This window comes from Anomaloglossus baeobatrachus, chromosome 1 (assembly GCF_048569485.1).
Source record: "Anomaloglossus baeobatrachus isolate aAnoBae1 chromosome 1, aAnoBae1.hap1, whole genome shotgun sequence".
Taxonomy (NCBI): Eukaryota; Metazoa; Chordata; class Amphibia; order Anura; family Aromobatidae; genus Anomaloglossus; species Anomaloglossus baeobatrachus.
Window position 1 is genome coordinate 865,481,457 of NC_134353.1, and position 13,811 is coordinate 865,495,267.

A 13,811-nucleotide genomic window follows, 5' to 3' on the forward strand; every position below is an offset into this window, starting at 1 on the left:
TCATGTAGGACTATTCACAAAAGTCACCATCTGGAGATATGCTTTTTATAGCTAGAACTGATGCTACAGTACCAAGCTGGAAGATAGCCGCTAGCCACACATTACGGGTCCATGAGCAACATATCAGGGGCCCACAGGCCAACGAGCCACACATCACAGGCCAACGAGCCACACATCAGGGGTCCACGAGCCACACATCAGGGGTCCACGAGCCATAAATCAGGGGCCCACGAGCCACACATCAGGGGCCCACGAGCCACACATCAGGGGCCCACGAGCCACACATCAGGGGCCCACGAGCCACACATCAGGGGCCCACGAACCACATTTGGCTCCTGAGCCACAGGTTGTGGATGCCTGGCTTAGACCAAAGTTGATAGATTGCAGTAATAGAGCAGGTAAAGGTGGCTTTAGTATATATTGTGAAAATCTACTGAAAGGTTCCCAATAATATAGTAAATAGGGGGATAGACATTTTAATCATTCTCTTGCCATTAAATGCCAGAAGATTGTTGGGGACACATATTTGAGATTAGGGTTTCTTTAAAAGTTGCAAGAAGCCGTGTGCAATTCAGATCACGTGAAGGTAGACAATTATATGTCTAAACAAACATAAAAACATACAGGTGTTCTATGACCAACACAAACCACTACGCACATACAGTATAGACATTGCACACAAAATGAATACTCATGTTCCAATATTAATTTGTATGTGATAAAACAGTGACATGAGCACAAGATACAGAATGCAGAAATGAAAAAATAAATTATATATATATATATATATATATATATATATATATATATATATATATATATATATATATATATATATATATATATATATATATATATATATATATATATATATATATATATATAGATAGCACAATGTACAGAATTGTAAAGTCACGTCCCATTCTAGAGTATTATATATCCACCGTCTGGCAACATGGACAAGGACACGGATAGGCCGAGGAGCCGGAGACAAATAAAATGCCCTTTAAACAGACATCTATTAACGCTGGCTTTGGCGTATGAAAAATTGATTATGGCTAATACATTTTCATGAACAGCGCTTCAATTATGCTTTAATCCGGTGTAGGGCTGCTCATCATTCAGGAGACACACAGGCCTTATCTGAAAGGCAGTGCTGGGACAAACACTGAGGGGGAGGGGATACAGAAGGTGGAGAGAGGAATACACACAACACATAAGACATAGACATCACGGCCTACAAAAATATATATTCTACTGCAATTCTATGGCCAAGGGTACCGATACACAGTCGTCTACCAGGATCCGACCCGGCCGTGTAGGACGGGGGGGAGCTGCGTTCACAATACTGCAGCGCACATAAAGCATGCACACATCAAGCTGCAGAGCTCCGAGGCTGTCAGTAAAAACACAACCTAGACAGCTATTGGTCGTACTAAAGCTAATGGCATGCACAAACCGTCAAATTATTAAAAGAGAGAGACGATACTTACTCCAAGGTCAAACCTGGGATTCGCAGCCGTTCCCGCTGGGCTTTCATGACTGTTATATTTTACCACCATCTATTGAGACCATGACACACATCCACTGGCAGCATCCTGGCGCTGACAGAGAGCCAAAATGAGCCACTATAAAGGAATGGACTAACACTCAGGGGGAGGGGGATTCTCCAAGTTTGGGTCCTTCCACCTCTAGCTGTAATAAAGAGATGTCAGCTGCTATATTCAGGTTAACACGATGAATGCAGCATGGATTTTTTTTTTCCCCTTCGAAAAGCAAAATGCACACTAACAGAATCGCAAATGAGGCTCCAAGTAATGCATATCAAGTGGCTTGCTGTCTCTGCCGGCTGCCAGGCTTTCCTTTCCCCAGCTGCCTCAAATGAAGTCTCCTCTTAAGACTGACAACACACACACACACACACACAAAACCCTGCAATGCACATTAAAAGCGATTCACCTAAGAATACGTAATCATTAACCCCCAGTGAGCTTTCCCAAGCTAGTTCAGCAAAGCACCACCGACAGATGACTAAAGCTGGCTGCATGCACGTGTTTAATCTCATCTGGGTGAAAAAGGTAGGGAAAAAAAAGTAGCAAATGATATTAATGGAAACCACTAAAAATAGTCCATACAAGGACATAGATGGATTTATTGTATCTATTCTCAGCATTTGTAAAAATAAAAATTCAACGCAAGTATAACGTGACTGCAAAAAGTCTTAAATGCAAATGTTTCAAGGTGAATATTTTAAAAAAAAAATAATTTGCATTGGTAAAGAGAGTATGAAAATTATTTAAGCTGACAGGTGTAACTATCCAGATGTAGTTGTAACCAAAGGCAAATACAAGTATTATATATTGCATCTTTGTAGTCATCAACCTTGCAAGCCAGAACTGTCAGAAAATAGAAAAGAAACAAGGGTGAAAAGAAACTAGGGCAAAAAGAAGCAAGGGCAAAAAGAAGCAAGGGCGAAAAGAAGCAAGGGCGAAAAGAAGCAAGGGCGAAAAGAAGCAAGGGCGAAAAGAAGCAAGGGCGAAAAGAAGCAAGGGCGAAAAGAAGCAAGGGCGAAAAGAAGCAAGGGCGAAAAGAAGCAAGGGCGAAAAGAAACAAGGGCGAAAAGAAACAAGGGTAAAAAGAAACAAGGGTAAAAAGAAACAAGGGTAAAAAGAAACAAGGGTAAAAAGAAACAAGGGTAAAAAGAAACAAGGGTAAAAAGAAACAAGGGTAAAAAGAAACCAGGATAGAAAGGAAACAATGGGGAAAAAGAAACAATGGGATAAAGAAAATGAGAAGAAAATGAGGACACAAAACCACTGGAAAAAGAATGGGGAAAAGAAACAATTGGGGAAAAGAAACAATGGGGAAAAGAAACAATGGGGAAATGAAACAATGCCAGTTTTGAAGTTTTAAAATCTAAATATTTTGTGGTAGGAAAAAATAGGATATTTAGAATAATATCAGTCATGATATAGTCCTAAAACCCATGATTGCTGGCACTCTTAGGGGTATTTTTATTTGCTAATCTTTAATGAGAATTTCTGGTAACAATTGTTTCTGGATAATGGGCCCACCTAAAAAATCCAGTGAAGACCCAAAGCAAAACATGAAATGTGTTGCTAATAATTAAATTCTAGACGCACAGAATGACCATATTGACAAATGCATAGAATTGTTGTCGGCCAGTCTAAACAAACTATCGGCTTGTATGTAGCTGTTCAGAGGTTATTTAGTGGCTATGATCATAAACCTAAACCCCGCAATAATCCATATCCACACAAAGTTTTTGCGAATTGTTCAAAAAGGACACGTTTTCAAGTATAAATTGCCTTGGTAAAAGCTCCTGTCTTGGGGAGATTTTGGAGGATTTTTTTTTTCTCTGAAGCAAGTTTGAAAGAGTTTTCTCTTTACGTGCAACTTTTTAGCCATTGATTTGACAGTGACTAGATTGGAACGGATTTCACCAGTATCTGCTTCAAAAAAGGGGCATGCACTTTTTTTTCCACACTATATGTTCTTCAAAAGCTCTACAAATACTCATCTAAACAGCAACATAAATTTCTCATAAAAACAGATAAAACAAGTTTCCATTTTTGAGGATAATTTGGAGCAAATCCACTAACAAAAACAAAACAAAAAAAGCTCCTTGTGAACATTGTATAGTTAAGCAGCTGTGGGGTCTTTTTGGCTCAAAGTGCTGTCATCTAATCAATCCACCAGAATTTATGGTATGAATAGTACAGCACAATGAACTGAATGGTTTGCCCCAGGTGAAGGAAAGCCCACCTAGGATTCCAGCTCTATCTATCCTAAAGGTACATACATGGACAAAACTAGTGGTACCCTTTTATTTGGCTGCTCTCAAATAAGTGTATAACATGGATGACTCCTATCCATTTTATAGCACTCAGACCACTGTTATATTATGGGGCAGTGCCGACCAACGCTTCTTTTCTTATACCCATTTGGCATGAAAAACTGCAGCATTTTGCAAATGGCAGTGTAAATCGGACAGTGCACACCCATTCATGTCTATGGGTGCATGTAAATCATCGGGTATCATCCAAGGGCAGTCCAATTTACGTAGAAACAGACAATGGAGAATATGAATAAATTAAGTTTTCCGTATTCTCCGAACCAATGTTATGATTCTTTCATGGGAGAGAATCATCACAGTAAACGGACAATCAGTTCAAAGTCTGATCAGCATTTCAGCCCAGTGTTATTACTGTTTTACTAAGTGTCTAGAAGGACCTGTGCTGATGTCATACCCATGTGAACAGAAGGGGCGGGGCCTCAATTAACATAGCTGATACCAGGAAGCAACATTATTTTTCTATTGGCTGAGGCCCTGCTCGTTCTGGTCACATAAATATGACAACACAGGTCCCTTAAGTCACTTACTAAAATAATTCTATAATAGAATTAGCAAAAATAACAAAGAAGGATGACGGACAGGCAGGGGGGTGGGAATCACTATCAAAACTGACCCCAGCTATCAGCTGATGCCATTCAAAAAGCTACTCATTTTACAAACTTTACTTGCTTGTGTTTCAAAAGCTATACATCCGAGCTGACAACTAAAGGTATGTATAGAATCAGCATGATAGTGCCAATATAGCACTGGCTTTAGGTTATATAGGAAAAACCTGGTGATTGGTGCGCTTTAAAGAAAATCCTACAATAGTCCCTGAAATAACGAGAAACTGACAATTTTCTATTTAAATTTAATGAATATCAAATAATGAAAATCAGACATTACTTTTGAATTTGGTTCAACATAAAAAAAAAAAAAAATGAAATGAAAAATGGTGATTCCAGTAGAAAAGATTGAAAATAGATTGACCATAGGGACATGTTAATATAAGGTGTATCCTGTAATTAACATCACAGGTGTCTACAAAGGAAAGCGTAAAATTGAGAACAAATTGAAGACATGGATAATATGAACGATAACCAAAGAGCCAAGAGCAACTTCCAAAGATATCAGAGGTGAACTCAAGGTCAAGGTACATCAGTGATTGTTCACACTATCTGTTACTTTCTTGGCCAAAGTGGACTTCACGGAAGATGATTATTGAAAGCAAATCATAAAAAAGAGAGACTGCAATTTGCCAAATTTGCATATTGACAAGCCATAAAGCTTTTGGGAGAATGTCCTTTGGACAAATGAGATGAAACTGAAGCTTTGTGGGACGTCACATCAGCTCTATGTTCAGAAATGCAAAAATAAAACATTTAAAAGAACATTAAACCTACTGTGACGCATGGAGGAGGTTCTTATGTTTTAAGGCTGCTTTGCTGCATCTGGAACAGGGTGTCTTGAATCTGTGCGTTGTACAATGAAATCTCAAGGAACAGTGTGCGAGAACCTTTACTCATGTATAATGTGTACAGCTGTCCGCTTGAGCAAGGGATCCCCTCTTTTAGTAAAAGGTGATATGGGTGGTGGGAGAGTGAACCTTCAGTTTTAGGTGATTGGGGGCCCCATCACACAATTTGTGTATCATCCTTTAACGGAATGAGTGCCCTCACAGTGACCGCTATGCACACATCCACGTTTTCCATGGATAGAACACGTATCCATTATACTCTATATTCACATCTCTATGATTTTTTTTTGTGGACTGTGTGTTGGCACCACTAAATGACCAACCACCTCTGCAGTGACTGTAGGGTGTGAAGGCACCAATATCCTTGGACCTACCCATCCGGATAGGAATAGTACTGTTGTCAGTTTTCCTTTGGTTGATTATGAAAAATGAGACGAACCTGTGTCATTTTAGTTTTCTATTAATTTATGCAGTTCAGTTTTTAAGCCAGCACAGGATATAATGGTGACATGTGAAGTAACACAATTTATTCTTTTTTTACATGTCCACACATCTTCATAACCAGCAGACACAAAACCAACACCAGTGGGAAGATCCTTAGATGCTGGCTACTTCCCAATCTAAAAGTAATGGTTTACAGCCGCCCCTGGCTCAAACTATCACATTGATGGTCCATATCTGGGGGGGAACCAGCTCCTTCCTAACTCCCCTAGTGCATTAGGCAGTGAATTAACACTAGAAGTCCCAGAAATGTCGAGCTCCCCCCTGAAGTCCCGAAAGAGGGTCAAATGACCCTTAGGGGTACTTCTCACATAGCGAGGTCGCTGCTGAGTCACGTTTTTTGTGACGCACCAGTGACCTCATTAGTGATTTCGCTGTGTGTGACACTGAGCAGCGATCTGGCCCCTGCTGTGAGAACGCTGCTCGTTACACACAGTGCTGGTTCATTTTTTGGACGTTGCTCTCCCGCTGTGAAGCACACATTGCTGTGTTTGACAGCGAGAGAGCAACGATCTGAATGTGCAGGGAGCAGGGAGTCGGCGTCTGGCAGCCTACGGTAAGCTGTAACCAAGGTAAATATCGAGTAACCAAGTGAAGCCCTTTGCTTTGTTACCCGATATTTATCTTGGTTACTAGCGTCCATCGCTCTCAGGCTGCCAGTGCCGGCTCCCTGCTCAAGTAGCTGGAGTACACATGGGGTAAATAAGCAAAGCGGTTTGCTTATTAACCCGATGTGCACTCTGGCTAGAAGTGCAGGGAGCCAGCGCTAAGCGGTGTGCGCTGGTAACCAGGGTAAATATCGGGTAACCAAGCACTTGGTTACCCGATATTTACCTTAGTTACCAAGCGCATCATCGCTTCCACGCGTCGCTGCTGGCTGGGGGCTGGTCACTGGTGAGATCTGCCTGATTGACAGCTCACCAGCGACCATGTAGCAACGCACCAGCAATCCTGACCAGGTCAGCTCGCTGGTGGGATCGCTGGAGCGTCGCTAAAGTGTGACGGTAGCCTTAGTCTAAACTGAATAGAACTAACTAGAAACTAAATGGCTTAAACTCAATGGAAAACAACAACCTCCTGTGGTGCGACAGTAATGGCCTTAATTACAGAACAAAAGACGGTGATTATAGGATGTTAGCTAAAATCCTTCAGGTCATTCGACCCCTCTCTGGGTTCCAAAGGTAGAAATGTTAAATGACCCCTCTCTGGGACTTCTAGTGTTAACAGTGAGGGAGGTGACAAAATAACGGTGATGACACGAAGCCCCCGTGATAACAATTAACAGGTGTCAGACCCCTCCATTATTAATGATATAATAGTGTTAAAAAAAACCAAAAATACTTTAAAAATGAAAAAAACTACTACCCTAAACCGTCCCCCTTTGAGCTTGTTATTAACTAACTAGATCCCATGTTGACCCAAATTAGTCTATCAAATCCATATTGTGAGAAGAAAAAAAAAAACCTCTGATAATTAGTTTCACATGCTTTATCTTAATGTACATAGCACAGTCCTTTTTGCTGCACACTGGTCTGCTATATTAATGCATGGTGGGCCCTAAAGATGATGTTCTCTGGTGGGCACTATGTGCGCCAGTCCAACACTGCCTGGCGTTGTTATTTTTCATGGATGCTGCTCTGGTCTCACGGCACCATCTAGTGACTAACTTCTGACTGGCGGGACGTTAGAAGTTAGGTCACAATCTCTCAATACAAGTCTAAGAGAGCCAAAACGAGGCTCCCATAGACTTATATTGAGTAATGACCTCTGCTGCACTCCATGAAACACTGGAGTTGAAGACAGGTCCCAAACCAGACCAAAAGTGAAAATGCCACAGGGTGAGTATAGGAGTATGGTCGGGGAACTTAGATGGTGCTTTAAGGGTACTATCATTTTTGGACAGGCCATTTTCCTATTTTTTTTTTCCATATCACTCTTTTACACCACAAAGCAATATCTGATTTTCATTTGTTGATATTTAATACATTTGAATTGAAAATTACTTTTTTCAGTTTCAAGTTATTTCACAGAAGGGTACCAACAATTTTGTCTGTGTGTAAGTGTACATTAGGGATGACCGAAAGTGACTGCCCTGTGACCAGTAACCATTTTCAAAAAGAACACTACCGTAGCAAGATGAGGCAATCTGTAGCCCCAACACATGAATATCAATTACCCCATAGAGCGCACACATGAAGGGGAGGACTCCAGCACTCGGGAATTACTGCAGGAGATTAAAAGCGATTTTATAAAAATCAATAAATATTGCAAAGCAAGCAACCCTGTGATGGAATCGGTTTCGTCTCAGCTCTCCATGATGCCCTCCATTAGTACATCTTAATTCATGGTGGAAAAAAAATTCTTATATTAGATTTCTAATAAAATGGTTCTCTGCTTAAGGCCCCCTTCCCACGTCAGTGATTCTGGTACGTTTGTGCTTTTTTTTCTACGTACCAGAATCACTGACATACGCAGACTCATTATAATCAATGGGTCTGCGCACACATCAGTGATTTTTCACTGACCGTGTCTCCGTGCAGCGAACACACGTGTCCATGATTGCCACACGGAGACATGTCCCGTTTTTTTATCGCATCACAGATGTCCCACGGACCTCACTATGGTGTGATCCGTGAAACACATACCAGAAAAAACATGCATTAAAAATAAACATTTTCAATTCCTCTTTCCAGCGACGCTCTGTGCAGCCTGTGCTCTCTGCAGCTTCTTGGCCAGCTCATGAATATTCATGAATGCAGCCAGAGAGGACCCGGAAGTAGCTGCAGAGAGCGGTGGGCGGATGCTGCAGAGCCGAGGAGTAGAGCAGGAACGGGACAGATGAGTAATGTCCACGTGCAATCCCGAATTACAGATCATGGATTGAACATGGACAACCACTGTGTGCCGTGAATCACAGCACACGGAGGGACGTAGGCGTTTTTTACACGTCAGTAAAGAATGTGAATCTGTGTTTTTTACAGACATGTGAAACAGGCCTAAAGGGAATCTGTCAGCAGGTTTTTGCTAATTCGTCTGAGAGCAGCATGAAGTAGGCAAAGAGACCCTGAAGCCAAAGTTTACTGCATGCAGCGGTTCCGAGAGCACCAGAATTTTTAGATTTAGCAATGCAGCAGAGCTGAGAAAGCTGCCCCTACCCTTACCAGGCTCTGTACACACGTGGTCAAAATCGTTGGTACCCCATGTTTAATGAAAGAAAAACCCACAATGGTCACAGAAATAACTTGAATCTGACAAAAGTAATCAAAAAAAAAAAAATCTATGAAACTGAACAAATGAAAGTCAGACATTGCTTTTCAACCATGCTTCCACAGAATTAAAAAAAACCAAAAAAAAACAAAACCCCAACAACAAAAAAAAACGCAAAACTCATGAAATAGGCCTGGACAGAAATGATGGTGCTCCTGAAAATAATGTAACAAAAGGGACATGTTAAATCAAGGTGTGTCCAGTAATTAGCATCACAGGTGTCTACAATCTTGAAATCAGTCAGTGGGCCTGTAAATAGGGCTACAGATACTCGCTGTACTGTTTCGTGACATGGTGTGTACCACACTCAACATGGACCAGAGGCAGCAAAGGAAAGAGTTGTCTCAGGAGATTGCAAAGAAAATTATAGAAAAGCATCTTAAAGGTAAAGGTTATAAGACCATCTACAAGCATCTTGATGTTCCTGTGACTACAGTTGCACATATTATTCAGAAATGTAAGATCCATGGGACTGTAGCCAACCTACCTCGACGTGGCCGCAGGAGGAAAATGGATAACAAATCAAAGTGATGGATAATACGAATATTAACAAAAGAGCCCAGAAAAACTTCTAAAAACATTAAATGTGAACTTCAAGCTCAAGTAACATCAGTGTCAGATCTCACGATCCGTCATTGTTTGAGACAAAGTGGACTTCATGGGAGATGACCAAGGAGGACACCATTGTTGAAAAAAAATCATAAAAAAACCCATACTGGAATTTGCCAAACTACATGTTGACAAGCCACAAAGCTTCTGGGAGAATGTCCTATGGACACAAGACAAAAATGGAACTTTTTGGCAAGGCACATCAGCTCTATGTTCACAGACGGAAAAATGAAGCATATCAAGAAAAGAACACTGTCCCTACTGTGAAACATGGAGGAGGCTCTGTTATGTTCTGGGGCTGCTTTGCTGCATCTGGCACAGGGTGTCTTGAATCTGTGCAGGGTAGAATGAAACCTCAAGACTATCAAGGGATTCAAGAGACAAATGTGCTGCCCAGTGTCAGAAAGCTTGGTCTCAGTCGCATGTCATGGGTCTTGCAACTCAAGCTAAAAACACCCAATGGCTATGAAGAAAACATTGGACTATTCTAAAGTGGCCTTCTATGAGCCCTGACCTAAATCCTTTTGAGCATCTTTGGAAAGAGTGGAAACATTCCGTCTGGAAAAGGCAACCTTCGAACACGAGACACTGGAGCAGTTTGCTCTTGAGAAGTGGCCAAAATACCTGTCGAGAAGTGCAGAAGTCTCATTGACAGTTACAGGAATCATTTGATTGCAGTGATTGCCTCAAAAGGTTGTGCAACAAAATATTAAGTTAAGGAGGAAGAGGAGGAGGAGGAGGAGGAGGGTGCCATCATTTCTGTCCAGGCCTATTTCAGGAGTTTTAGGTTTTTAAAAATTCTGTGGAAGCTGAAAAGCAATGTCTTATTTAATTTGTTCATTTTGATAGATTTTTAATTTATTTATTATTATTACTTTTGTCAGATTCAAGTTATTTCTGTGACCATTGAGGGATTTTCTTCCATTAAACGAGGGGTACCAACAATTTTGACCACGTGTGTATGTACATTTCTATAGTCAGTGAGGTGCAGTGACAGCATGGGGTGTGCCACACAATCTGACCTCTAGCTCACCTAATTGAAAAATTATAATCTCCTGAAGTTAAAACAAACATTGCAGGTAATCAACAGCACACAGTGTGAAAAGAGACACAATCTGTGTGTTAACCCCAACAGCATGCTGTCTTTAGATTACATAACAAAAACCTGTTGACAGATTCAATTTAAAAAGGTAAATTCAGCAGTGGAAATGCTCCCCTCCACATGCTCCGAGATGTCAGTGACCTGACTGCTGCAGATGATGACTGGCAGCTCCCGACACTGCAACTAATCAGTAGCCATGTCACTGGTGGTCAGTGACATCAGTGCTCTCTGCCAGCAGAAACCATCGCAACGGGGAACAGAGTAACCCCCTGCCATAGACAAATTTACCTTTTGAGTAGAGAACTTTAAGAACCTATAAAAATAAAAGCAAAATCTAACAAAAGTTTAGTCATTATGACCAGATGAGCTGGTGAACCACTTTTACATCCACACCCCCATACGACCTATGCATGGGCTTCCCGTTTGTCGAGAAGTATTAGGGCAGCTTTCTTTTAGAGATCGTGCCACATACGTCCATAGGATGTGTCTGGCATTGCCGCTCTGACATATTAAAGTATATGGGGCCAAGGTGTAATACCAAATACAACCTGTGGACAGATGTGGCACTGTTTTTGGAAGAGAGCAGATAGCCATCGCCACAATTGAAGAAAAAAACAAAAAAAACCCCAAAAAACTAATTTTGGTATACACAAGATGTCAAAACAAAATGTATGGGGAGATAAAATTGGATAACTTTCCATATTTCCCATCCTTCTTTCCCCTTACAATAATATGCAGAATGTTAACAGCTCTACTAGGGAATTTCAGAGATTTCTCTACAAAATAAGATACCATGTCCAAAGGGTTCCCCAAAGACCCATGTCAATCACTGCACTTCCTACCCGATCCTAAACACTCCCTGAGAGACCAATGTGCAGTAAACTAAATTCAATTTGGATGCTACAGGCATGCAGGGAAAGAGACGCCGCATATTAAATGGTGAGGCTGGGGCTTATGCTGGAAATGTGGAGTATACAATACAACTAATGTTACACACGAATATTAAAAAAAAATTTCCACCGTCGTGAGAGCAGTGATGATTAGGTGGGAATTCATATAAAGTCACAGGTTTAATTAATTCGACGTAGAAATATCACAAGAGAAACAACTACAATGTTCAATGAGCTGAGCTGCGACCTATTGATGTGCAACCATCAAGGGTATACAGTATATACTATCATTGCCTAATCCTACAGTTTACAGGAGCCCCAAATGCTGCCTCTGACAGCTTCAGGGGCACATAAATGGGCTGCACCAGTGATGTGTGTTGTAGATGTGATGTAGAGCAGTCTGGGCTATCCCTGAGGCCTATTTTGCACGGTCCGTGATGCAGGTGCGTTTGTCCGTGCATGTATTCAGCGTGTGCTATCCGTGTGACATCCAGATAGCACACGAACAGCATGAACTTCTACACTCACCTGTCCCAGACACTGCTGCTGCTTCCGGGTCCGCAGTGCAGTGAATATTCATGATCATAATGAGCGTACCTGGAAGCAAGTGACAGCAGCACTGGAGACAGCTGAGTATAGAAAAATTTTTTATTTCCAAGACATGTGTTTTCTCTGGTACTTGTCATGCTAATGTCATACGGATCACATCAGTGTGCAGTTCGTGTGACATCAGTGCTGCCCGAGAAAAATAGACATGTGCGCAGAGCCACTGATTTTAATGGGTCTACGTGTGTTTGTCTTTGGTACGTGTGAAAACGGACATCACATGTACCAGAAACAAAGATGTGTGAAGGGGGCCCGAGATAGTATGTTAGCCTCCTACGGTGTTAGAAGGCAAATGGATGTTTAGAAATCCCTTGAAAACCCTTGTGCAAGTATGTTAGCACAGCTGAAAACAGTTTTGCTGATTAGAGAAGCTATAAAACTGACCTTCCTTTGAGCTAATTGAGAATCTGGAGCATTATATTTGTTGGTTCCATTAAATGCTCAAAATGGCCTGAAAAAAAGAGAACTTTCATGTGAAACTCGACAGTCTATTCTTGTTCTTAGAAATAAAGGATATTCCATGCGAGAAATTGCCAAGAAACTGAAGATTTCCTGCAACGATGTGTACTACTTCCTTCAGAGGAGAGCACAAACAGGCTCTAAACAGAGTAGAAGGAGAAGTGGGAGGCCCCGCTGCATAACTGAGCAACAAGACAAGTACATTAGAGTCTCTAGTTTGAAAAATCGACGCCTCACAGGTCCTCAACTGGCAACTTCATTAAATAGTAACCTCAAAACGCCAGTGTCAATGTCTACAGTGAAGAGGCGACTCCGGGATGCTGGCCTTCAGCGCAGAGTGGCAAAGGAAGAGCCATATCTGAGACTGAATAATAAAAGGAAAAGATTAATACAGGCAAAAGAACACAGACATTGGACAGAGGAAGATTGGAAAAAAAAGTGTTCTGGACAGACAAATCGAAGTTTGAGGTGTTTCGATCAAACAGAAGAACATTTGTGAAACACAGAACAACTAAAAAGATGCTAGAAAAGTGCCTGACGCCATCTGTCAAGCATGGTGGAGGTAATGTGAGGGTCTGGGGCTGCTTTGGTGCTGGTAAAGTGGGAGATTTGTACAAGGTAAAAGGGATTTTGAATAAGGAAGGCTATCACTCCATTTTGCATAGCCATACCCTGTGGACAGCGCTTGATTGGAGCCAATTTCATCCTACAACAGGACCATGACCCAAAGCACACCTCCAAATTATGCATGAACTATTTAGGGAAGAAGCAGGCAGCTGGTATGCTATCTGTAATGGAGTGGCCAGCCCAGTCACCAGATCTCAACCCTATTGAGCTGTTGTGGGAGCAACTTGACCGTATGGTACGCAAAAAGTGCCCATCAAGCCAATCCGACTTGTGGTAGGGGGGGGGGGCATGGGGGGAAATATGTCCAGATTAACTCCGCAAATTAACAACTATAATGCCAAAGGTCTGCAAAGCTGGAATTGCTGCAAAGGAGCATTCTGTGACGAAAGCAAAGTCTGAAAGGGAAAATCATTATTT

The 13,811-nt window shown here is 41.5% G+C and overlaps 1 protein-coding gene across 8 annotated transcripts in view; it reads right to left on the reverse strand.

Annotated features, from left to right (window-relative positions):
* The window catches only part of MAST4 (microtubule associated serine/threonine kinase family member 4), a 775,598-nt gene that overhangs the window by 295,289 nt on the left and 466,498 nt on the right, over positions 1–13,811 (reverse strand). Inside the window, exon 1 of one of the 8 annotated variants that reach the window (XM_075325977.1) lies at positions 1,494–1,801. The exons of 6 other annotated variants lie outside the window; for them this stretch is intronic. In XM_075325977.1, the coding sequence (XP_075182092.1) occupies positions 1,494–1,540 (47 nt within the window). In that variant the 5' untranslated portion in view covers positions 1,541–1,801. Of the gene's footprint in view, positions 1–1,493; positions 1,802–13,811 lie in introns of those variants that run through there. One more of the 8 variants, XM_075326010.1, reaches the window with a different exon arrangement.